This window comes from Apus apus, chromosome 6 (genome assembly GCF_020740795.1).
Source record: "Apus apus isolate bApuApu2 chromosome 6, bApuApu2.pri.cur, whole genome shotgun sequence".
Taxonomy (NCBI): domain Eukaryota; kingdom Metazoa; phylum Chordata; class Aves; order Apodiformes; family Apodidae; genus Apus; species Apus apus.
Genome location: NC_067287.1, coordinates 26,833,247 through 26,860,126, shown reverse-complemented (window position 1 = coordinate 26,860,126; position 26,880 = coordinate 26,833,247). Strand labels below are relative to the sequence as shown.

At 42.0% G+C, this 26,880-nt stretch overlaps 1 protein-coding gene across 3 annotated transcripts in view; it reads right to left on the bottom strand.

The window, feature by feature from the left end:
- Nucleotides 1–1,145: 1,145 nt before the first annotated feature.
- PARD3B (par-3 family cell polarity regulator beta) overlaps nt 1,146–26,880 on the bottom strand; it is a 390,939-nt gene continuing 365,204 nt past the window's right edge. For all 3 annotated transcript variants that reach the window (XM_051623713.1, XM_051623715.1, XM_051623716.1), the window contains one exon: nt 1,146–5,365. In XM_051623713.1, coding sequence (XP_051479673.1) covers nt 5,026–5,365 — 340 coding nt within the window. In that variant the 3' untranslated portion in view covers nt 1,146–5,025. The remainder of the gene's footprint in view (nt 5,366–26,880) is intronic.

Here is a 26,880-nt window from a genome sequence, read left to right as displayed (position 1 = left end):
ATGTGGTATTTTGAAAATTACTTCATCTAACATAATACTCTTGCCTGAATTTCATTCAGTGTGCACTGCAACCCATAGCTCTGATTCTACAATGATTTATGCTTGTGCACAATCTGGAGTGAGAAAAGTAGTATCATCATTTTCAGTGAAATGACCCACAAACCTCAAGTTAAGTACCTGTATAAAACTTTGAAGGAGTCCTAAATCTTTGGCAAGATAGCCCTGCAGCTGTCCGGTGAAACACAGCCTCAGCTGGTACCTGCTACGTGTCCACAGAGCACAGCAGTTGTTAGCAACAGCAAGAGAAGAGCTCAATGTTGAGATCAAACTGCTTGGGCAATGTTAGCAACGGACGTGCAGTTGTGTGTGCTGAAGTGAGACGAGACGGCAGGGGCTTCTCTCTCGCTTCTACCTTTCAATCAGGACTATGAAGTCAGGACTCTGGATCTACAATTGAAGACAATGCAGATTTGAGAGGAAGTCAAGTTAACCCCCCCCCCCCCCCCCCCCAAGGAAGCACATGGCTGCTTTTTGTTTTTTGTTCGTTTGTTAAAAGTCAGCTTACCAATTCTGATCTGTCCTGGTCACACATGATATCAGATCAGATCCAGAGGTGAGGATGACTTTGCAGATACAAAGAAGCGAAAGACTATATACAAATACATAATTATACATAGTCTTAAAGCCTTTATTTTAATGCAAAATAAAACAGGTAAAATTTGTATAGCCATATGTAACAGAAGATCAAATTCTTTGATGTGGTTCTAGAAAAACTCTCAAATTGTGTTGAATTTCTCCCCCAAAACAATCACCCAGGATTTAAAAATCAGTTTCACTTAAACACATGGGTACTGTCAGGATCACAAACACCTCTCTCTCCTTCACAATAACATCTTGGAAACCCTTCTTGTTTACGCAGACAGTGAACAACACTTCTGATTTTGCACTTAAGGCTTAGAGACTCTGCAGAACAACTGTGATGAGAACACAGGTGTAGGGCCTTTTGGAAGTGCAAATCAGTCACTGCTCAGAGTAGAGTGTCAGGATGTGGCCCTTGCAGAGAAGTCGGTAGGATTCACTCACAGCACTAACTCTGATAAACAAATCTGTGATGGCTGGGAGGAGGAGGTAGCACAATTAATCTGTAAAAAAATTAGGCAACATGTGATGCTATTTCTAGATCAGGAAGCTGGAGTGAAATGGAATTCAGGGTTGCATGCACTTTTTCAAGGCAGGAGCCTTTTTTAAAAAAAATGCTTACTATCCCCTTTTTTTTTTTTTTTCTTCACTGTATGCATTCAAGGGGTGCCTAGAGACTTCTGCATCATAATTTATCACAGTGGTACTGTCTGTTTGCAGGCCAAGATCATGGCTCACTAGTGGGTGGTCACTCAGAAAATCCACAGGTTCTTTTTCTATCTCTTAATCTTTCAACTGCTGGGCCCAGCTGGCTCCACGCCAGGGCCAGAAATACAGGCTGCACGCCACCAGCTCAGGAAATCAAAGCTTCCAGCTTTGTGCAGGAGCGGGCCTCTCTCCCCCTTGTCTTGACTCCTGTTCACACACACACTGACAGCACGCTGCTCCTGTGGCAAACCCAAACTCTCCCTTCACACCCGCTATGGCAGTAACTTTACTGCTGGACTGGCACATTTTGGATGAGGGAGTGCAAGGCAATTACGTGTCAAGAGCATTTCAGACTCATGATTTTCCCAAACATATGGACATATGGGGAAAAGAACAACTTGTTACTTAACGGCTCTTTTGGATTTTGCAAGTGTGTATTTTCAACCGTCAGTTGTAGCACCTCGTGAATTCTGCACGGTACATATTTTTCCACAATATGGTGCTAAAATCATACATTTTACACTGCAGAGAAGCTGACTATATATACTGTAGTTACATATTATAATTTTGAAAATACTGTACCGCTACCAGATACTACACCAGCAAATGGCAATTTTCTCTCAGAACAACGGCACCAGAGATTGATAAGATGTTCTGCAATACTTTTTGGCCTTGTTCCCCCAACTAGGTCAGGCTGTTCTTCCTCAGCTCCTCACCTGTAGGATGCATCCATACATTATACTTCTTTTTTTTTTTGGTACTGATCTAAGAGCAGAAGCATCATTTCATAACCTGTTGGGTAAGATTAACAGCTCAGAAGGTGTTTATTTGATCTGTCTGCCTCAACAGAGTGAAGCCAATGCAGTCAAGGGGAGCTGTTCAGAAGAGATTCAGGTCACAGAGAGACAATTGCACAGGTTCTGCAAAGGCTATAAATAACTCAGGAGCTGTTTCCATCCAGAATTTATTTGGCCCTGGCTCTTGAAATCCTGTAAATAAGTTCTGTTCGCTGTGCTGTGATGCCATTTGAAGGGTTAGTTGAGAGTGAATTATAAAGGCAGTAGTTTATATTCAGAGCTGTTCTTAATTGTGGCCTGGCTTGATAAAGCCACTGTCACAAACATATTAGGTTCTTTACAGCTGGATCAAATGTATCAGGGGTTATATTTCAAGGAGGGAAAGGAAAGTATTTTAATTTGTTTTTGCTTCACTTTCAGCGGGCCTTCATAACTCCAGTGGCTATCCTGCGGCTGCCAAGTCCTGGCTGAGTATCCTACATCTAAAACTCTTTGAGAGAAGTACAAGGCTGCGTACAGCACGTACATGACAGGCAGAGTTTCCTTGGGGAATGTGCCTTATTTATGGAGTGTACTGAGAGACATCCAGCTTTACATCCAGCCCTCCCTCCAGAGGTTTTTCCTCCTACATTACTAGGGAAGAGGGCAGAAAGAAATGGAACAAGAACCAAACACACTTGCTTTATAATTGGTTGCATTCTTCTCCCTCTCTCCCTCCCACCAATGCTTCCTCTTGACTGGATTTAGAGCTGCTCCTGCCCCTGCCCCAGGGAGCCCAGCTCCGTATCTCAGTCATGGAGAAGTTCCCCCACCATGCCAAAGCTGTCTCCTCTCCCCTCCTTCCCAGCCTGGCTGGTGGGTAGAGATTGGTGTGAATGCAAATGCTAGAGCCTGCCGGCCAGCCGGGCAACTGCAAGTGCCTCAGGGTTATGCCAGTCTCTCAGCAGCATCAGCAGCACAGAGGAAACAGCGGCTGGGATTAAATGCTGTTTGTTATCAGGACCAGTGGCCCCTGGAAAACAGCAGTACACAGACCCACCCTGTTCTGTGCCTTAGACCTCTTACTCTAACAAGCCCTTTCCCCAGGAATGTCTAGTAAAGTTACTCACTCTTAACAGGAAAAATCTTCCTGGTGATATTTTATACTTGGGAAGTGACCTATGTGATTTCATCTGTTGCATACCAAAGGTATCAAAAAGACAATTAAGACACATAATCCTTGGTCAGGTCACAGTCTCTCCCTGATGAGGAGAGGATCCCAAATGGTTAAAACATTCCCAAAAGGCAGAAGTCAAGGAATTAAGGATACTTGGAAACTTCCCAAAATATATTTCTAGGTGGCAGGACTGTATGGTTTCCCTGTGACAAAATCCTTGAGACAAATCTCTGAGCGCCCACAGCCCTGTCTAACTGGGTAGCACAGGTCCCTGTGGCTGAGGACATGCATTTCTGACCTCCCAGGCTGGCTGGCTGCAGAGCAAACAGGCTGTGCTGAGCAAAGAGCCAGCACCTACCCCTCTGTGCTGCCCCCACACAGCTCTGCTGCACTGCTGGCCCCCTCTCCTCACTCACACCTTCTCTCTTCCTATATATGCACTGATGCAAATAACTCACTACAAACAGCATTTCTCTCCTCTTCGTCCTGGGCCTCAGGATCTTGAAGCCCTGTTGCTTTCCTTGTCTTTTCTCTCACCCTTTGCTGCGAAAATCGAAAATCTCTTCTGCTCACTGGCCTGGTGGCCCCTGGCTGTAGGAACTCTGGTAGTTTGGCACTTGGCACAGGCCTGGTGCTGCCCGAGGCTGAGCTGCACTCAGGGGCTGAGGGTGGGCCCCGCTCCAGTGGGGCGGCTGGCAAAGGCAGGACATGCTGCTGGCAGGCACTTTGCTGAACTCCGGCCGGAGTGGCCAGAAAGGGGCTGCCCTGCCAGAGCCAAGGCTGCACCTGATATAGTAACAACATGAGTTATGGAGTCCATGCCCATGCTCACCTCGTCTGCCACTTCTCATAGGCCAGCTCCACTGAAACCCCAAGAGCGACACTTACTGACAGCAGCTGAGGCTCCGGTCTCCAGGTTTACATTAAACAGTGCACACTGTATAACTATGAAACAATCACAAGTGCGCACAGGCACATCTGCAGACACACACTTCTCAGGTTGCTGGCTGCCTTCTCTGTGAGCCTGCCCAAGCATGGCAGATACATATTTGCCTTACTTCAAATGCAGCTGGTGCAATCAGAGGAGAATCTTTCTACACAAACTGCAAAAAATGAAGACTACGAGATAAATGCTGCTACCACCAAAACGAAAAAGGAAGACAGAGGCCAGAATACAAATCTGGAACTGCAGCAACCTTAAAGCAGAGTCGCAGGTCTGAACATGCCCAGAATGTGGCCACTACCTCTGTGGCAGTCCCTTGTTGACTCACGATCACACACTGGATTATACAGGATTCCCCATTCTGCACAAAGTTCGTGCTTCATGCTGTGCTCTCACTGAAAGGCTCTACAACAGCACTCTGAAGTAAACTCTGGTGACACTGCTGCCCTAATGCAGACAGTTACATACTGTACAGGTGTAACTGGATTCGGTAAATAGCCCTGAGGTGTATTCATTTGCGCTTCATTTCCAGCAGCCACTTTCTATTTTTAAAAGGAATTAAAAAATACTCAACTGTCTGGTACCTCACGGACTCAAAACACATCATACCTCACGTGGCTTTTGTTTGCCTGTTAGAAAGCACCTACACTGAGCCCAGCTCAGTAAGAATGACTCCAGGTCTCATGTGCCATTCTTACAGGCAGCTACGCTTGGGAACAACTCTACAAGGATCATGTCTGACAGGATTCCTCCCGGGCTGTGCTGGCAAGTCCAATGTGTGGCTATACAGCTGCAGTCATTGGGTTCTTCTGCCTGGGATCCTGTTGCCTGTACTGGTACTGGTCTGGACTGGTCCCACGGTGTCGGACAATTTCATTATAAGCTGGTGCTCGGTGGGACAGAGGAGGAGAAGGTGGCACATCCTGTCGGAGGGGTCCTTTATGCTGGGCTGGGTAGTACTGGGGGTACCTCAGTTCTGCCACTCTTGTGTCTGGCACACGGATGTAGTTCCCCTTAGATGGGTGGACAGCTGGCTGTCCTCCTTGGTAGTAGGGAAGATCTCTCTCTTTGTATATTACTCGTGGCCCTGTTAAATATTCCAGTGGCTCTGCAGGTCCACGCCTGAGGAGGAAAAACATAATAAAGCACATAAAAAGGCAGTCCACTAGCCCAGCGACACATTATTTTACTCACAATCTATGTTTACTTTGGGAAAGGAAACGCCACCCCAAGCATGACAGGTCCAGATGAGTCAAAAGAACTTCTGAAGGATAGCAGGCCTCCCACCTGCATGCTACAAAAGTCTCTAACACCCAGGACGCTGGAGGAAGGGTCCAGCGCACATCACAGCCCTTTTACAATGGGGGAGCACTGGAGCCCTTCAGCTCCCAGAGTCATCCTCCTGTGATCCATTTGCCGTAATGGAAACAAAGCTCCTTTAAACAATGAATGTTTGACTGAATCTTATCTAGCCTGAGGATAAACAGATGAGTTGGGTCTGCAAGTCTGCAAATCCCATAAGCTTTATATGCACAAATATTCACGCTTTCCAAGCCATTTCCCACTATTTTTTCTCCTAACATGTCAGATTGTAAAACTTTCCAAACACCATAGTTGGAAAAACTGGAACTCATGGAAGAAACACTAGGGATGTTAGGCTACAATACCTGTGTGTAATGGGCGAGCTGCCAGTGGGGTTTCAAAAAAACTGTCATCTATAAGGCCTGATATTACAACAGCCCTGTAACTTGTCTGCATCAGTATGGATCTGACAAGCTGTAGTTCACATGAAAAGCAACATGTGAACATGTCATCCGCGAGAATGTGCCCTGAAGCCCTCTCTTTAGCTTTCTGCATCTTAATTCCATGATCTGCACTAATGAAGTATTGATGTTTTTTTCCAGTACAGCTTAACTTGTGATACTTTTGAAATGGCAAAAATAATTATTCCTACAGACATGTCACCAGAGCATCCCTAAAAGTTCAACTCAATTAGGAGTTTCTGCCAGGCTGATTGCAAAGGTCTTTGCACTTTGGGCAAAACCTTCCATTGACTGCACAGGAAGCTTCTGAGTGAGAGCTGAAGGAAGATGGCAGGGTTTTGACTCAAAACAGCGGCTAAAACTGTAAATCAATTACACCTGCTCTGTGGCTTTGGGATTGAACTCATCAACTATTAAAATATTCTTCGCACAGATTTATTTAAGAAGTCATCAATCTGGTACTGCTGACCAGGTGTTCACAATTCACCAATGCCTCTCTTGTTCACACAGAGATTTTACAAGCATGCTCCCCCTTCCTTAATCTGGGTGCCCAGACTCCACTGGAAGTTATTTTGCATGAAATAAAACAAACCATGTGTTTTTCTGCAGCACTCACTTAGGCCCATGGGGTAAATCATAGACATAGGCAATGAACAAACATTATCTGCCTTGAAATGAACCTACAGTTCTCCCCCTGGAATAACTTAGTGCAAATGTTTCCTGTTTAAAATGGAAAGAGCAAAAGGAAGAATTCCAGGCCTTGGACTTTTAGGACCCTATGCTCCCCAGAGAGTTTTTGCTTTAAAAACAGAACATTATAAAAGACAGGCACTCCTGGCTTTCCCGCCCCCCCCCATCCTCTCTCTGCTTGTGAGACAGTCCAGACAAAGTGCTGAAGGGCCTGAAGCCACCCTCTGAGATACTAAAAGGACTCTTAACTTCATGTATTAAGACAACTTCTATCTCTGCTCACACACCTATGCCTTGCAACAAAGCCTGATTTCCACAGCAGGCCAAAGAATTGCTCCATATATTTCTATGTGAAGACTTGTTCACCAGTCAGTCCCATCACATGCAGCTTGTAATTCCCCTCTGTGCAAAAACACACTTCCAATCAGAAAAGGCTTCTGCGATGGTAGGAACTGCTTTGTGTCAAGCAGCAAACCAACAGGAACAAATGTCAAACCTACAACCATCACCTTTTAATATAAGGATAATGCTCAAAGTCCAGTATATTAGATTTTATAAGATGTTCTCCTCAACAGCTATAATAAACCAAATTATTTTAGATCACATCAAAAAAGGAACCTGATCCAGAATTCAAGGAAGACCCAGGTAGTTTTGGACAGAGCTCTAATTGCGAAGCTGAGTTACTCTAAAATAACAAATTCAAGATTAATTGGTAGCAAAATGACTGTTGAGATGAGGACTGAGCCAGCAGCATCATCTACTGAGCCTTCAGCACACAGCTCATCCCTCAACTCACAAGAGAGGTCTGGATGTTTCAGGAAAAGAGGGGGATGTGTTTTGCCATCCAGTCACAAGGGCTGCTGGTCCAGTTCTAGGAGACAGTGTGACACTGCTGCCACAGAAGCTGTGACTGTGCAGAAGGCAGCACATTCAGGCAGCTTTGACCTAAGACTGTGCAGTGAAGATGAGTCTGAGCAATCAAAGCACAAGTGTGCCAGACCTGAGGCATGTGCCCAAGCTGCTTGAGCTTGTGCCATCAGGTCTTCATTGCTGTTACCCATGCTACAAAATCAAATCCAGCACTGATTCCTTTACAGCAAATACAGTCTTTGGTTTGCTAGACAAACTGCAGAGAGGAACATACAGGAAGGGCAAAATCTTTCTTTAAAAGTAAAGAAGTATCTAAGCTTTTCATTCTCAGCACCAGTTTCACCTCTCTGCGGGTAAAACACATATAGGTGGTAACACTCTCGAGTGTCTTCCCCAGGGTCAGGGCTTAGCAGCTGGGGGGAGAGGCTGCACATGGAGACAAGGCTTGAATCTACTTCACACAAATCCTTTAGGAAAGCTCCAGGAAGAGAGAAAGTAGGTGAGGTTCTCTGGCAGCCTTGGCAATAATACAAGCAGTGATCTAACCAGTGATTACCAGAACTCTCTCATGAGTAAAATCTTGGGAAAGCCTGGTAACTGCCCAAAAAGTACCACACTCTCCAGCTCACTTCCCCTGGTGATCCCAGGGGGTGTTATGCATGCAGATACACATGCTACAATGACACCACTTTTCTTCCCTTTTATGACCAGCACTGCATGTTGAAGATGAGTTATTTCCTGAAGATTCATTCTTCCCCACCTACCAGCCATGCCTAGTGAAGTCTGCTCTTAGGGAGCTGCTGACAGTGCAAACCAACAGCCTGAGGGTCTCCATGAACCTCCATCTGACAAGACTTAAAATACAGTAAAAAAACAGCTCTTTCCTCTCCGAGTGTGTCAAATTAACCATCAGAAAGTAAATCTTTTTAAAGCAGAAGAAACACCTACAGTTACCAAGCTCTGGCTGTAGAAATGCTGTCACCATTAGGAGTAAGTCTGGGACACTGGGGGCAGTACACAGCAGCAAGAGCAGGGACCCTCTGTAGTGACACTATTTTCACCTGGTAGCTCATGATGTAGTATTTGCTGTTTACACTTAAAGAAATTGCCACAACTCAAACCAAACACTTCCTACTTTGCAGCCCCTTGTAGATGGTATGTTTGTTTCTGCAAGAAGCAAAACAACCCCTGCCTTTTCACGTGGCAGACATTGCCACCTCTGAGGAGGCCCTAATGAATTTTTTCTCCCCTCCCTCACTGTTTTTGTTGGCTCCTGATGAGTTCAGAGTTCACAGGGCTGTATCACACCTCCCAAGTGACCCACGGTTTGGGGGTCAAACCAATAATCTCAAGTGGAAAATCAGTGACCCAAGGGAGTGATCAAAAATCCACAAATTGGGTCAAGCAGGTCCAGCCACTCAAAAGGACCAGGCTAGGAGCGTGGCCTCTGAGAGGACATGCTGAGTAGGAGCTGCTCTGACTGTCAGCTGTTTTCCAGATTTTTGGCCATTTGTTTGACCTGGGGGTCCAGCGAAATTAATGGCAGGCAGAAGGTAGGGAAGCTGACACAACATCCTGGGAAGGAACTGATCTCAGAGCTCAGAAAGTGTTTTTGCTGATAGTTCAGTTCTGCTAGCTCCCACTGGAAGATGCATCACTGATGTAGGTCTAGCTAAAGCAAAGGCTGCTGCTGAAGGAGGCAGCATAAGGAAGGGAGGCAGAAGCCCCAGGATCAAGAAAGGAGTGAAACTGGTGGGGAAGTGTGAAAATGCAATCCTCAAAAATGTCATAGCCAAGGCGTTCATTTTATTGTGAGGAAGATAAATCTTACCTTTCCCTGCAGAGAAATTATAGCTATCACACACAGGTAGTTGCACAGATATTTTGCCTTATCATTTCACATGCTGGTTAGCAGCTACACTGGTTTATCTTTTAAATGATTCACCAGGTAAGGACTGTGATCCAATTTGAGCTTTAAGAGCAAAAGTAGCCTTGTCCAAATAAAGCAGGTAACTTGTGACTGATGTTCAATCAACAGTACATAAGGTGTTATTTTCTCCATGACAAGTGAAGCCAGAAGTAGGTTTCTTTGCTATCCCTGCTTTATTTACCATCCAAGCACAAAGAATATAGAATACAATATTTTCTGGCTTTGCTGCAGAATTTTTAAGAGCTTCTTGGTTTATTTCATAGAACGGCTAGGGTTGGGAGGGACCTTAAAGATCATCTAGTTACAACCACCCTGCATGGGCAGGGACACCTTCCACTAGACCATGTTGCTCAAAGCCCTGTCCGACCTGACCTTGAACACTTAAAACTGAACCAAAAGATTTTGAGTCCTTAAGAAAGGCTTCTTTTACCCAAAATGATACTTAGTCATTGAAAGTAAACAGGTATCTATAGGTCTCAAGAAACCTAACTAATACACGTTTTGCTTTCTGCAGTTCTTCCCTCTCTTTTTTATTAGAGCCCCCATTTCAGTTATTCTTCAGTTGTGCAGGATCTCACTGGGTAGACTGGCCTGGATACCTGATGCTTCAAAAAACAGCCAGGAAAAAAAATAATTCCATTTCAGGTTTACTGTGTTTCATTGTTAACCCCCATTTGCAGGTCACCTTTAACATCAGCCGCAAGTCACATGCTTGGGTTATCTGAAAGGAAAGCAAAATGATGGTCTGGCTGTTCACGCTGTGCCCCATCATGTTGGGGGTTTGGATTTCATCATGACAAGGAGTTTTTCTTGCCCCGATTCTGTAAGGAGAATCACAGAGGTCACTCTCTTGGTACCTGGTAAAAAGCAAGGAAGGGACTGCTCTCTTTTTACATCACTGTCTCCTCTCACCGCTGAGGAAGTATTTTGCACAGGATACAAACTCACAAGAAAAATGCCTTCTTACTTTGTCAGGGAGTACTTCTTTAAATAAACTTCAAAGACAGCCACAGACTAAGTGGCAAATGGAAGGCCCACATTTGGCTGCAGTGTCTTTCATGTCTAAGTGAGACACAGAGAGACTCTGGTTGATGGCATCAGGCAGCTCAGGCTGTGATTAAAGAACAGGAGAAAGCAACAAGGTCCTATCTGTGTCCAGATTCTCACTGAAAAACTCTATTGCATGCATCATTATTGCAGGCTGTTTGTTTTCAGCCAGGAGGATCTACTTCTAAAGAAGAAAGGAGAAGCTGATGTAAGAATTAAATTATGCAAACAAACAATCTTACGCTATGAAATACATTACACTGTGTCCTTATAAAGCTCTTCTCAAGATAAACTAAAAAGAAATGACTGAAAAGACTGTGTAGTCCTTATCTCTTCAGATATAGTATTAAAGACACCATAGTGCTATTTGTAGTCAGTGGCACTAAGAACTTCTGTTTTTTAATATTTAATGAACATTTAACTTCAAAACATATTTTTTAAATCACTGCATGACTCTGAGCTTCATTAGTCTGTCTCTGTATCTTAATAGGTGAGATACTCCTATAACAAATATTTTTTGCCATTTCAGACCACTGCTTCCCATAGCTGATGATGGATTTTGCATTTTAAAAGCCACAGGAAATAAAATTTGGTATTGTAGTGCTGGGAAGAATCTGCAGCACAAGGAAGTGCTCAGTGTCTGCTGTCTGAGAGAGAGGTTTGCACCTCTCAGAAGAAAGCAGATGTATAGCCATGTCATACTAACCTCAAACACACCACACAGAGATTATTTATTGGCTGAGCTGGTGGAGGTGCTTTCTTCTCCTGTTCTTTTATCAACAATGCAAGGCTAAAAAATCAGATAACGTAAACGAGTACAATCCCTGGCTCTCATGTAGCACATGCCATGCAGAGAGAGCTGTTTTTAGTTTGAGGACTGTGTTTGGAATTCCTTGAGTGTCAGGTTTCCAGTTACCAGACCCTCATCCCTGGGCCAGGCACGACTGCGGTTGGACTGGATTAGCAGAACACTCTGCAATGTGTATTACATACCTTTGACTTCTATAGGCTTTGCAGACCCATAAAAATAATGATCATTTCATGGCCTGTGTTACAGAGGTAAAAAAAAAGTGAAAAAACCTCTCTCTCCCCTTTTTAAAGAATTCATATTTGTTTTGGATTTGGAGAAGGAGGGATCCCTACAAGTTTGTTTGAAATTCAAGCAGGAGTACATTTCAGATGCAATGCAGGCAGGCCTGATTCTCGTTTCTTGCATGCAGTTTTGCAAAGTTTAACAGTGGCCTTGACTGGCCTGAACTTAAGAGTTTCTATGCATAGTTTTTCTCTCTCTACAGTGTTACAGCTTGGAATATTTAGGAACAAATAGCAAAGGCACCACAATACTGGAAGGTAAAGTGCATAGCTACGTTCACATAGAAGTCATTCACTGAAGTCACATTGAAGTTCACTATGTTGAAGTCTAGCCTTAAAGAGGCTAGAGAACAAAGTCTTGTGTTACTTGCAGAGGGTAACATTTTAGGAGATCTTGGGCTCCCCAGCAGCTCCCTGGGCTGCCCGTACCAATTGGAGGCATTTAGGTGTCCCATTTGTTTTTACATGCAGGAACAAGCATAAAGTTTAGTCAGATACTAGCTTTCCATGCACATAAGCAGACTGCAGAAACAACTGTAAGGTAGGAAAACAGTAGTCTGACAGGTTTAAAACTTTACTAGAAGATTATATAAGATTTCTTATGACAGCATGAACAGTCTATTTTGCACACAAGCAAACTGATGGTTTTCAATCCCTAACAGAGCGATCTATGTCTTAGATTTGTTAACATCAGAATTTAGTGTCTTTTAATTAAATCCCCTCCCATCAGCTACAAAGGCATAAAATGTCATGTCTCTCCAGCATTAGTTTATTTTCCACAGCAGATCCCAGACCAGCTTCTGGTAATCCCATCCTGCAAGCAAAGCTCCCCTTTCTTTCCTTCTCTAAAGCCAACCTACAGATATAGGAACTGCAATAATCAGGATTAAAACTCTCAGATCAACAGCAACAAAAACCCAAATATGCTAGCCAGTGCTCTACAAACGCCCAGTAAGCATTCAAAACAACTAGTCCAATAATCCTTCCTACTCAATTCCACCCTTGTATTGTTCATATGCTCTCAGGCATGGTACCTCTCTTCTACCAGGAGGCATAAAATAAAGTAGCACCTATTGAACAAGACATCGCTATTCTGTGATCACTTCAAGCTTAAAGTGATCTTAAGTAGATTGGTACTTTAAGTAGTGAGCCATTACAACATTTGTAATTTCATATGTTACTCATTATTCAAGACAACATAATACCATGTGAGTCATTAACCTCTTGGCATTGGTAACCTACTCTCAATGCTAAGCAGTCATGCTTGTTGCTCAGGAACCCCCATGCTCTGTCAGGGAGAGACCTGGATGAGATTTTAAGGTCCCTTTGGTCTTTTGTTTTGCAGATCAACAGGGGCCAAAAGCTTGTCCTATAGATTAAAAGAGTTCTTGGCCTTTGGTCTCTTGCATCACATTTCTGAGACGACACTGGCCAAGTTACATTGGAGGGAAGAAAACTTTTTAAGGGAAGTATGCACCTTAAGCCAGCAAGAGAAGCAAATGTTTAGGTTTCTCAGATGAATTTGCATTTCAATGCAGACCCAAAGCAATCCAAAGAAGTACTGAATGCATGCAGAACTGCCACCACTGGGGAGAGATGCTAAAGTGAAATCTCTCTTATGATAATGTTTGTACTGCAACCGTGTGCAGTAGCTCCAATGGCCATGGGGAATCCGCTATCCCTGCTATGAGAGGAGCCAGCTACTTTCCTCAAGAGCAGCCCAGCAAAGAGAAAGGAGAGGGATGAGGAGAGGTGAGACCCCACAGCTGGCCCCAGCATAGCAGCAGCACAAAAGCCAGAAATCTATCCAGCTCTCCTTGCTTCACACTAACTTCTATTGCAGATCTTTGCTTTTTTTGGAGGCTACTAGGTTAGAAATTAAAGGTCTTGTAGTGTTTCAGGAGATTTTAATTTGATTTAAAAGAAATTCTGCTGCCATAGTCAAAATCCCTCTTCAGAAGGAAACAAGCATAGCTCAGGTTCCAGAAGAGCTACCCCTGAGCAAGGAAGCCTCCTCCCTTCACCTATCCATTCACAGCACTACTGCTATCCATGCTGGTTTTGTAAAGTGCTTTCAAAGACAATAAACCCAAATTCTATCCTGTTCTCATTTTTCACATAAAATTAATTTAAAGCATGGTGATTATTCAGCTGTGCTGTTCAAATTGTTTTCAACAAATAACAGGAGTCCTTAAAATAATCTTCCAAAGTAATAACAACCTGAGCCCAGGTATTTACTATTCAGTTGCTAGGATCTTAAAACACTGTCTGATCTTCAGTGGGCTAGTAAAAACCTGTAAGAAGTGGTTATTAATGTTATTAACAAGCTTTTAGACTTTGTGGTTTGTTATTTTTGTTTGTTTGGGTATTTTTAAGAATCTCTCATTTACATTAAAGCATTCCTTGCAGCATGTTCTCCCATTGCCATGGTGAAGCATGGCGGTCAATTCTGCCTCTGACGGCACAAAGTGGATAGCAAAACAAAGCTTCAATAAAAAAGGAAAATAATTTTTGAAACTGATTGTAGCTGGCTATTTTACCCTCCATTTAGTTTCTTTCGGGTCCTGATACTCTGTTAAACTCACTGGGATGTGCCATTCTCCTTTTCCCCCTTTGCAACAAAGGCAAAGATCAGGATCCAGAGGAAAATGATGGCTGCTTCTTGGGGGCAAGGGGGACCTTATAAGCAAACAGCTCTTATTTCTTTCTTCAGACAGTATTTCAGTCCCCATTGTTCCCCTACTGCTCTTGTACTGATTTGCTCCTAAACAGCACAAACAGCCTGTAAGTACATCCTTCCCCCTTGTATTTTCTTTTGTTAGAACCATTCATTTCCATACAGGCATTAGATTATAGATTTCCTGGTTTGCCGCACTCCATTAACACCCTGGTAACCACCCCTTTTCCATCCAGTCATTAAACACCACCTTTAATAATTGAGATTTAAAGGCTCAGGGCATGCTAAACAGCTGAAGTTATAAATTTACAGCTGCCTTTACAGAAGTGTGTAAATCTCCAGATTTCAATAGGCAAATCAGTTAATTAGACTTGCGTTAAGTCACAAACTTTGCGGGTGCTCTGACAGCAGACGTCCTGAAATTGAGCTTTAAATAACCAGGGTCAGACCCCTAAATCCCACCGGGCTGGGAGAGACGGAAACGTCCCACCCGGTGCCCAAAGAGCAGTAGCACTGACTGCAGCTGCTGTGACTTGCAGACGGCCGCGAGAGCCCTGTGACTGCAGCCTGTTCCAGCTGTGTTTATGCTGGCTTCTTCCTCAGGAGCTTCTACTGTTACACGAACATCAGTGCAGCTGCAGCAAGTGGAGCCATTGCTGACTGGACGTGCTCTACCTGCTGCCCACAGTGGACACAACCTTTGTTTTACCAACCTGAATGTCCCGCCCCCTACCCCAGCACACAGGTTGCCCTGAGTCACTGCCAGCCAGTAAACTTTCACAGCCGGGGAGATGTGGAGCTGCAGCTGCTCTTTAAGGATGCGGAGAGTAAGAGGTTAACCTTCAGTTGTGAGGCCCAAGCTCCTGTACTCAAGTTCTGCCTGAGTTATCTCCCTGTTGCTGCATTTAAAAATACTGTATGTAATTAACTGTTATCAGGTTGTTAAGCAGTGTGCTGAAGTGTGAACTTATCGTTCAATTGTTTCCTTTATTTACAAAGTCCCTGCCATTCTCAGAGGCAGCAGCCTGGGACAGGCTCTTGGCTTGCTCGGATGCAGCGGGTTTAGCGCACCAGATTCTAGCAGCAGAAGCAGATTCCGAAGAGGTGAGACGAACATGAATCTGCTCGGTACTCCAACACCCCCTCAACGTGCCCTGCAGAATAGCTGTATGCAAATGAGACATATACACCTGCCACTGCTACCAAATACAACACTGTAATGTTGCTTTGAGACCTGAACTACCCAGCACAGAGGAAATGCACAGTACAGCTCCCAGCCTTATGGGCATAGGTGGAATTCTTACTCATATAAGTGGCACTAACTTTAATGCCTATAGATATATGCAAGCTGTGTGGTCCATTTGGCCATGAAGACGATGCAACTGCTAAATTTCATGCACTTCTCTGCTCAGTTCTTCCCCTTTTCATAATGTCCTGGTTTGAGCCATGACAGAACAACTTTGCTTGTTTGTTCGTTTTTTTTTCCCTAGTAATTTTACTTTTCAGATAAGTCTTTTCTAGGTAACTGCACTTTCTAAAATTAACAGCAAGTATTTCAGTCAGTGTCTGCTTCTAGGACTGATAACACTCCCTGTTTATAGTTACTGTGAAGGAATGGTATGCAGAAGCAAGGTCACTGCTTGGTTCTGCTAAACTTCTCGTGTGCTGGAAACAAATGGGAGGAAAAGGGGTCACACCTGTGACCCTCCTGTGGGGAGGAGTGGAACCTTGACACATTTATTGGACTTGGTTTCGTTAAGAAAAGCAGATGTGTTAGCCCACAGACTGGAGATGGGCGGATATGACAACAGGGCAAGATGCCATATCCCCCAGTGTCCTCTCTGCCTCCCTCCACAAGGCCCAAGTTTGGTTTCCTGGAGCCCACAGTTCCCACTGTTGTTTTTGCCCCTTTCCTCTCATGGTCTGGCTACTACTGTGCTGTTCTTTGGTTTCTTTCCCAGCTCCACTAGCCCTGGCAATGCCTGCAAGGAGTCCAAAATGACATGAGACATCATGAGGTCTATGTGATTTTCTTCCACGTATTCCCGGTTTGGGGCAGCACCACACATCCAACAGGACTTACTAGAATGGTACCTGGACATGCAGCATCTTTTGCTCTTTAGGTACTGGTGCAATTATAATATCCCAGATCTATGTCCATATGCCCCCACACTTGTAATACAGGAGATACAGAGCTTCTAAACAAAGTCCTTCTTTGCCATCTGCACACCATGTTGTATGCCAGATGAAAACATAAAATTTGCAACAGCCAAGTTCTTGGAGCACAGCAACCTTCCAGAGAGAACAAGCACAGCCTGTAGCAACACAGTTATATCAGCTTAGTCATGTGTCTAGAACAGAAGACATCAGGATGCTGAAAAGCTGGAAGAGGAACCCCACAGCAGAAGACAGAAAAAACATGCTTTAAAGACACACTGAAACGCTGCATCCCTGAGAATTAGTGGTACCTTACAGAGGTGACAGCACAGCAGTTTGAAGTTAGGGGAAAGACAATGTTGAGATAAAGAGAGACTTTGCATGGCACCACCAGGTATAGGCTTTCACTTCTTTTGAACACATATATACATCATGTGCCAAAGACTACCATGTGCAGTAGAGTCTTACTGCAAGACATAATGCTATCAGTAGCTTCAGCTTAGATTTGATGAACACCACCACAAGCTGAGGCATCCCCTACTCCACACAGGAAAGCTAGTACATACCATAAGTGAAAAAACGAGAAGCAATAGCACTTCCCAATCTGAACCTGGTAAGAACTTAGCAAAAATTCCAGACAGCATGTCTCAATTTGGCTGGGGGCAGGGAGGAGGAATTAAAAACACCTTCTAACTTGAAACAATCTTTTACATAATGAATCAACCAAAGAATTATCTTTGCTCTAGTATGTACAAATCAAGGAAATCATCACTGAAAATAACAACCAATTTATATAGCTCATTTAAAGCCACTGTAAGCTATGCTGCTGATGCACTAATGAACAATAAAGGTCACTACTACAATACCATTCTAAGTATTTTCAGAGCGTGCAGTGTGATAGACTTGAAGTGCCATGTTAAAAAAAAAAAATCACAGATACTTTACAGAGTGAAGTAAAGATGGAAAGAGATCTGTGCTCTGCCTAGATACTAGACTGAGAAGAGGGAATAACTTGATGTGAGGAGAAATTTGGTGCCTCAGACTCATCCGGCCTCAGCCAAAGCCTCTGGATGTCAATGGAAGCATTTCAGTGAGCTTTGGATTAGGCTGTTCTATAGGAGAATGGTATCTGAAAGGGGAGGAGAGGGCAAGGAGAGAATGAGACATCTGTATCCTGGAATGAAGTCAGGAAGTTAAGGCCTGACAGCCTTAAAAAGCAAATAAATAGCTAGAGTACTGGATGTGGGTTGCTGAAATGCCTCACTCCACGAGGAAGCATTCCTTTTCAATTGTACTCAGAGAAAAGACTGACCAAAATGCAGTTATTTTATTTTTTACTTTTTGACTGCTCATGGATCTAGGGAGGGGTGCATACATGCAACTACAAAGAAACAAGACATTCTAGCAGATTAATAAGCACACCCTGCTACCTGGATATTACAGCTATGATTATTAATAACCAGGCAACTGGGGCAATGTAGCAGAGTGTGCCCTAAATTGCAGTCACATCTTTGAATGTTACCAGAACCAGATGCTTCAGAGGAAGCTGCAGTTAGTTGACAATTAATAGTTTCCATAGGCCTTGCAGCATAAAAGCATCCTCTCCTTTCCTCCCCAGAAGCTAACTCAAAACAAAGCTGCTATTGGTCTAAGTCCAGGTCTCCCGAAAGATGCAGGTTTCAGAAACACAAAATACTTGATGTCTACTCTTAGAGATGCTGATTTTTAAAAAAACAAACTCACTATAATATTTAACCTTTACAGACCTACTATTTGAATCCCATAGGAAAAAACCCACAGTATAGTAGAGCCTGTAGTGATCTGAGAATGATGTCTTTTCCAAACCTCAATGTCAAATCTTTAATGCTGAGTTGAGTTCCTCTCTAACAAAAATATGTGCAATTCTATTTCCAGTAAAATGGGATTTTCTTTCAAAGAACTTTGCAACATGGTAAAGGCCCCCTTTTTTAATGATAAAAAAGTAAAAGGGAGAAATTTCATATTGTATCAAACAGCTACAATATAATCAATTACTCAAGAAGAACATTGCATTTTCCAAGCCAGAAAAGCACAAAGCAGCAATATCATTCAAAGGATGCAAAGTGGTCTCCATGTACATAGGTTCCTTCAAAAAATTACAAAACTTGTGGTATAAACTAGTACAACTGAAAATGAAATATCTAAGAAGGAAATGACCAGGGCTAATGGTTCTGTATTGATTATCTTTTTTCACGTTGGGATTAAAGGCATTTCAGCTGGGACCCAGCATTACAGTTGTTATTATAATTTCCATGTATATTTTTAGACTGTGTACAAATAAGTGTAGTGGACAGCTGAACATTTTCCATTGTCCATTAAAACCAAAATGTTTCTGATGAAATCTCTGTAAGACCAAGGACCACTGCAGTAATCTCTCAATAACAGAGATGTCTTCAGATGTTTGGTGACAAGAAAGAAGGGAGAGCTGTCAGCCCTTCCCATAAAGGAATCAAACCAAAATGACATTAAGGTTGTTATTCCCCTCAATAACACTACAGAGATTGCAAGCTAAGATCAGTAACAAGTCTCTTCAAAGAAAAAGTAAACTTTTTCATTAAATAACCTTTCCTGATACTATTTGCAGGGTATTCAACAAAAAGCATTGCATTAAGGCAACATTACAAAGACATTATTTGAACAACAGAAAGTGCAGGGAGTTAAAAAGTGAAATTTCTCTAAGTATCACTGACTGACTGCCATCCTTCTGTTGTGCTTTACAATCTACATTTAAGGCCAGGTTTCCTGGAGGCCTGTGATAGCTAGGCAAATGATTGCTATTGAAAAGCAAAACATATTCAAGGTAAAGCAGGTGCTTAAGTGCTCTGATGGATCTGGGCCTAAAAATTCAAGTTGTAAACTCCAAATCAATTTCAATTGACTAATTAAATTTGTCTTTTTTTTTTTTTTTTTTTTTTTTTTTTTTAAATTCCAGTTCCCTTTTCATTTCAAACTAATCTGCTCTGTGCTTTTTGCCACAAAGCATGGTGCAGTCAGTACTGCAGCACAGCCTGTACCCCCAAGTACCTTCCACCTTTCCACTCACCATTCCAGAGAGGGCTGCAACAAACCATGTGGTAAAGAGATCCTTACAGAAAATGCTCAAAACCAGCCCAGGTATATCCAGGCAGCCTCAATTCAGTCTAATTCCCCAGTCAGTGAGAAACCCAGATGCATTTGGAAACGCCTGCAAAGCTAACTAGAGGACTAGCAGAAGTCAAGTCAGCCAATAAGAAACAGCACGCACAGCAAAGTCTCACAGGCTTTCTGAGTGTGCCTACTGGGATCCTTAAAGCTTTTAACTCATTTTGGAAATCTTTAATTGCTGAATGTATAGTTGCAAAGTATGTTTGCTGTTTGAGGATCTTTGGAAGAAAGTACTTCCTTCTCCTCGTTTTGTTCCAACTATTATTTTGGGTGGTTCATTTCAATTCAAGAGCGTATCACTATTACCTCTTTTAGAAAACAAAACAAAGGGAGTACCTGTGACCATGTCATGCTTCTGAAAAGACATTCTTCTTATACTGAAGACACCTCAGTTCTGAGTAGCCACATATTCCTTTTCTTTAAAGCATTGGATCGAGCCAAAATCCATAACAAAAATGCTAAATAAGGGTCCAAACCCTGGTGACACATGGGTATGTACAACATTATGCTAACACATAGATCCAAGCAAAAAGCCATTCATGTGGCTTTTCAACTGTGAAATCCTGCTGAGATTGGATTTGCTTGCCAGATTTTGTCATGATCTACAACAGACTGCTCTCAAAGTACTTCCCTTCACCTGGAAAAAAAAGGCTATTTTTCTTCTTTAAATGAAGAAAAGTGTCAGCAACTCAATATCCAAGGACCCCATTGGCTTGGGGTTTTACTTGATAACCTGGGCTGGATTTTTTTTCACACATTTACTTCCCTCTCTTTCTGCCTTTTGCTGGAACTGGCTGCCAATTTCCAAGGTGCTGTCTCAGACTACTGAATGCACAGATCCAAACTCCTTGCTGAATTACATCTGGAGTGGAACAAAAATGTCAAATAATTCATTTTCTATTAAAGTTAACACTCTCATCTTCTTGCTTCCCACATATGTTATACAGTGGACGTGTTTGCATGTTCTACTCTGTTTTTTCAGCTGTTGCAAGCGCATGAGCCATCAATTACTGTGTGCGCAGAGAGAGGACGGTGACTTGAGGAACAGCTTCCAGTTTACTTGACTCCTCATCTCATCATTGGCTGAACATTTAAATGAATCCTGATGGGCAAGAGGCCTGAAGCAGAGAGATCCTTAGGTGCTTTCTCTTCCTTCATTTCCCCTGTCATTGAATGGTTAACCAGAGCAGAAAAACTCAAGTTTTTCAAACAGCCATAGGATCCCATCTGTTTACATAGAACAGAACACAGAACTAGTGTGGGGGCCACACTGATACCAGACAAAAGCCAGCAGAAGGTACGAATTCTGTCAATATCTCTATAACCAGCTTAAGTTACATTTGGCAGACCAAATTTTTGAGTACAATAAAAACACTACCATTACTTTAAAGATGTGGTTAAGTTTTTAGCATATGCATTATGACATTTAATGTATTTCCAAAATACAGCTTGCTGAAAGTCTGACTAGTGGCCTGTGTACTATTTAACACTAACCACATGCCTATGAAGTTTTGCTGGTGAGCTTCTGGGATATCCACAACATCTTTACCTGTGGTAAAGATGCTCAATAGCTTTAGCAGATTTTTGCAAATAAGCATCAGTGAAAGAGCAGTGTCACTGTGCCTCTTGTGCTTTGTTTATGCCCTATTTTAAATAATTTTTCTAGTAGAATTTTTCAGGTGTTAAGGGACAAAATTAGTGCTAATTTACATAAATATTAAATACTAGAACAATGCAATATTTTCCAAGTCTGGAGATGAGAGTAAAGATTCTTAAGAAAGCAGGAATTAATTTTCTCTTAACAGCGTACAGGAATTTTAGCTCCATGTTTACTCTTACTGATCCATAACCACTGGTCATCTGAACATTTGCAGTTCTTCAACAGCCTTGAATTACATTAATTAAGTCCTACTTTTACTTCACTTATATCTGTGGTAAGGTGGGATGAGGTGGAGAAGAGCACAGAGCAGACACAAAGATGTATTCCTTCTTCCAGAATCTCCAAAATACAGGGAGACTTGGACTGCAAACATTTATGGGCAGAGTTCCCGGGGGAAACCCAAATATCCTAATCAGAGTTTATCAAATTACTACCAGACTGACCTAGACAGAAAAGAAATGAAGGAATATGCTCTAACAGGGATCAGATTTCTGTCTAAACCTACTGCTGACTGCAGTTGGCAGGAACACATGCACGCATTGCAGTGGTTCTGGATTAGGCTCATACTAGCTTTGACAGAATTTCTTGCACAACAAGGTGTTACTCAACCTAGACCAACATATCCAAAGCATGATTTTCTGAAGCATTAGGTGCATATGTGGACAAAGAAAGCTGGAGGAAAACCTGTGCAATTTAAAATATTCTCTAGATATGTGTTTAAGAGACCTGTGTGCAGAGAAATTAAATATGTCACCTCCTTATGAAATGGCTGCCAGTTGTATGAGCTGTGTTGGAACAGCTGCTGTAGCAACTGTTTTTACTACTAAATTCTTCAGTGATTCTCTTGATCCCAAATTAGAGACCTCCTACCTTTAATCATCAGTTTATATGAAAGCTCTCTCCTCACAAGGCAGGGTTTCATCAAGGACAACAATCACAACCAACTGCACATCTGCTGAAAGCACTGCCCCTGTGTTTCTCCACGACTCATATCTTCCCCACCTTGTTTCTTATTTCTGGGTAGGTGGCATGCTAAGCGCTCATGACTCTGAACCCAGAACTATATTTGAGTTCTTAAAATTTCACAGCCTGTCATTACCTCACCGCATGCAATTAAGACTGTCCACATATAATTCACTTTCCTACCTTATCATCATAATCTCCTTTCCACTCTCATAATTGTGTGTTTACAAATACCTGACTCATTTTAAATGGTCACCATTGTGACAGTGCAACTTCTTTGTTCTTTTTAACATCTTCCTTGTTTTTTCTGAACCTGCTTTGCAAAGATAGGATTAAGATAAGGGAACTGGATAGAGGTTCATACACAACGTTGTGAGAGCTGCAGGAAGCTCATTCACAATATCCTCATCCAACATCCTTTGAAATCTTTCAGCCACACCTCCATACCCATTTATCAAGAGAAAGCCAAAGGCAAAAACTGCAGTGGAATGGTCTTATTTTTCAATGGATTTTCTCACAGAAAGAAAAATTATTTCCTCACTTTTGCAGTCTAGAGTCCATACTTTTTAATCAGTTCTGATTTATAACACAACATAAAAAGCAACTTTTTTATTCCAAATATCTGTACTTATAAAGCAGCCAGCTGAGCTTCCCAGCTTGTTGGTCTCCTCAGCAATTTCAATATCCACATCTCAACAACACGAAGGATGTATTTGCATTTAGTAGTGCACATCTTATTCCCCAGGTTTCACTCAGCACATCACTCTGTTGATACATTCTATGGGACATAGGCTTTTGTTTTTAAATTTGATGTTCTTCTTTTTAATTTGCATTCACTTATCTTTTTTCCACAGACCCTTCATCTCAACCTAGCCATTTTGTACTGACACTTCTTTCTTTCATTAGTATTTTGTTCTCTAACAGTTGTTTTGTTCTTTTAGTCACTGGAGGTATAGCTAATACAGCTTTCTTTTCTGAGGCAGTATCTCCACAACTTCATTAAATTTTTAATACAGGCTCTTTTGTTCAAAGGCAATATTTTCCTCCATCTCATGTATTTTTAAGCTGAATTTGGTGCCCTTAGTTTGAGTGGGAGGTCCTTATGCTTGCTTATACACTAAAATCCACACCAGATAAATGCTTTTTGTAAATGTGACACTTGACAGTATTTTTGTTTACTCCGGCTAGCATCTCCTTGCAAAAAGGCTGGCTGTTTAGTTTCAAAATATTAATTGACTTTTAAACTATTCCATATTGCATTAACTGGCTCTTCCCTACAAGGAGTTGACTGACTTATTAGAAAAATTGACAAAACCCATCTCCGTTGGCCTCTTTCTACACTTCCAGAGTATTCTTATGGGACATCTGTTTTTTAGTGTTTTTTTCAAGCTGTGTCCCAGTTGTTGCAGACATTTTCTTTGCTCAGTTTTCTTTAATTATTCCCATGGAAATTATAGAAGTGACCTGCCAGTTGCAATCCATGATTTGATGTCATGAACCTTGACCTTTCTGACTTTCTAAAGTATACTTTTTCAGTATTTAAGTCTTAATTTGGCTTGGACAGAGGCACCCTGTTAATTTCAACCAACATTTCTATTTTATTAGAAAGCTAGAGGTATGTTTTATATCCAAATCTCCCTCCCTTTTAATTCAACTTAGAGAATTCTGTAATTGTGATCCTCTTTACAATTTTCTTTCCTCCTTTCAGCCAAGTCTTAGAGAAAGACACAAGATGATTTTTTAAAATGTCTACAGTACACTGATCCTTTTCTACCTGCTCTCCTCTTAATGCTCAAGACTCTCCCTGTGAAAGGCTTACACAGGCTATTTATGAACTCTGCACATTTTGTACATGTTTTGACACCATGCACAAAAAAAGCCTTCAGATTTCACACATGACACTGAGGTGATATTAGTACCATGACACACTGCAGCAAAGTAATCAAAATGGAGATAAAACAGAACAGGTTGCAAAGAGCATTTCCAGCTTTCTCCTGCATGTACATATGAATCTGTTGTCCTGCTTTGGCTTTGGACTCTGACCTTCTTAAAATACACTGATCTCTCTAACATCTCAGAGATGCTGGGCAGTTTTCACAGCAATCAGTTTTATTGCCTTGCAGCATTAAGTAAAGTTAGCTAAGCAAATCTTAAACTGTTTGATATTGGATTCAAGCTAATCTTTTAATGAGCACATCAGATTGGTTCCCAAGCCTCTGCTCTAGCATGTGAGAACGATCTTTTTTCTTTGCTTGTATTTCATCTTGGCTGGTTTACTGCAACCTATCTTGGAGATCCTTGAGTAGAACCAGTATTTCCATTAAAACTGATTTTAAATTCATCTGCCAGGGCTTAAAACCCAACTAAAATCATACACATATTTCATTGATAATGAAATCACCACATTGGAAGGTACAGACAGATAAGCTTTCTCTGCATTTTCAGTGAAAGTACAGCTGTCATGATAAAAATCCATTTAAAAAATAACCCTGAGTTACTGATATTACTTTAGATGATTAAAACTCAAGAGAATGTTAATAATCAAGTATACCATTGAATATACTGCTTGAATATTATTTATATTTCACATGAGTAGGATCATAAATTAAGTAGGCCATTCTTTTTTGCACCGTATCTAGTTCTAACCCTGTTTAAGACTTCAAATTATCAAGTCATCTTAGTTTTGCGGTTATTTCAGGGGAATATTAAAAAATACGCTCTATGCTGAAAATTAAAAAAGACCACTCACCATTCATTCTCCAATCTTTTTCTTGACCCTCTCTTCACTTAATTTTAATGATTTGAGAAATAAGAGATAGACTTTTTCAGCTACCCAAAACTATGAAATATTTTCCCATCACTCTGCCCTTCCTGTTTTGCACCACTTAGGAAGGAAAACCTGAGCATTACTAAAAATATTGAGCATTATACTATGCACTGAGAGTTAATAGGTTTGCTTTGTAACTCTATAATGTATGTCCAGTAAAATGGTTTCACTGACAGATAGTGACTTTGGTGACTCTAGACTGGTTTGATAAGTTATTTCACTGCCATTTAAGTTTTAGCAAACCCCCCCCCCCCAGCTATGAAAGTATGTCTGCAAATGCTGTTTTTAACCGGGTGAATGATGCTCCAGTTTAAACAGTGACACAAGGCAGCAATGGCATTGCCTGCAATACCTGCAGCCTGCATCAGCATTTCCACTCTCTGCCTGCCATAAGTATGATTTTGGGCTAAAAAAAAGAAAAAAAAAGAAAAAAGCAAATTCAGTAGAGTCATGCAGTCAAGTCAGCTGAAGAGAGGAACAGTGGAAAACAGAGGCAGACTGTAACTAAGTGGTGGCTCAGCATGAGAAAGGTCCCTGGAAGACAACTTGGCAGAACACCAGTATTGCAGGACAGCAACACTGTCAGCATTACAGAGAACTCCCGTGCCATTGCATGGCACTTGTCAGTGCTGATGGGTCAACACCAAAAACCAAGCAGAAGATCCTGCCCCTCAGCTGATGGCTATAGCCACGACTGCCCTGCTGGGTCAGGGGTGTGGAACATATTGTTGGATGTCAAGAAGGACTGTGAATGAAGTACACAAAATGAGAAGGGGGACAGATTTTTTGCAATATGGGATGGAATAAGTTAAATCAAAGGGATTTAAAGCAAAAAAAAATTAATTGTGATTTAAACCAAAATGCAAGGAACTTTGATTTAAATAATTGATGTAAAATCTTGCCTTTTCATCTGTGCTCTTTGGTTAGTCAATTCCCACAGGTTGGGAATGCTCTGACAAGTTGATTTGCAGCTAATTATAGTCTACACTAAAACTGTGATTTCTTTTTGTTAACCAGGAGAATACACTATATACATATTTAAGTAATGTCAGTATATTAATTTCAGATTCTGCTAGAAAATGGTGAATGATGACTCTTATTTAATAGACAATTAACTTTTTCTTGTGATTTGTGTCAAGTCACTTTCTGATTATGTTTTTGGGATTCAATTCAATTGAAGAAATCCTGCATTTTGAAACAAACTCGTTTAGTAAAATAAAGGGAAGAACAACCAAGAAGGCCAATGGTATTCTGGAATGCATTAAGAATAGCGTGTCCAGCAGGTCAAGGGAGGTTCTCCTCCCCCTTTAGTCTGTCCTGGTGAGGCCACATGCCATGTATTGTGTCCAGTTCTGGGCTCCCCATTTCAAGAGGGACAGGGGTATACTAGAAAGAGGCAAAGAGCAGGCTACAAGGATGACTAAGGGACTGAACACCTGTTCTAGGAGGAAAGGCTGAGAGACCTGGGGCTGTTTAGTCTAGAGACGAGGAGGCTGAGAGGGGATCTTGTTAATGTTTACAAATGTCTGAAGGGTGGGTGTCGAGAAGGAGGGACCAGTCTCTTTTCAGTCATGCCCTGTGATAGGACAAGGGGCAATGGACACAAACTGGAACACAAGAAGTTCCACCTGAACATGAAGAAAAACTTCTTTACTATTAGGGTGACAGAGCACTGGAACAGGCTGTCCAGAGAGGCTATGGAGTCTTCTTCTTCAGAGACTTTCAAGACCCATCTGGATGTGCTTCTGTGTGACCTGTCATACACGATCCTGCTCTGG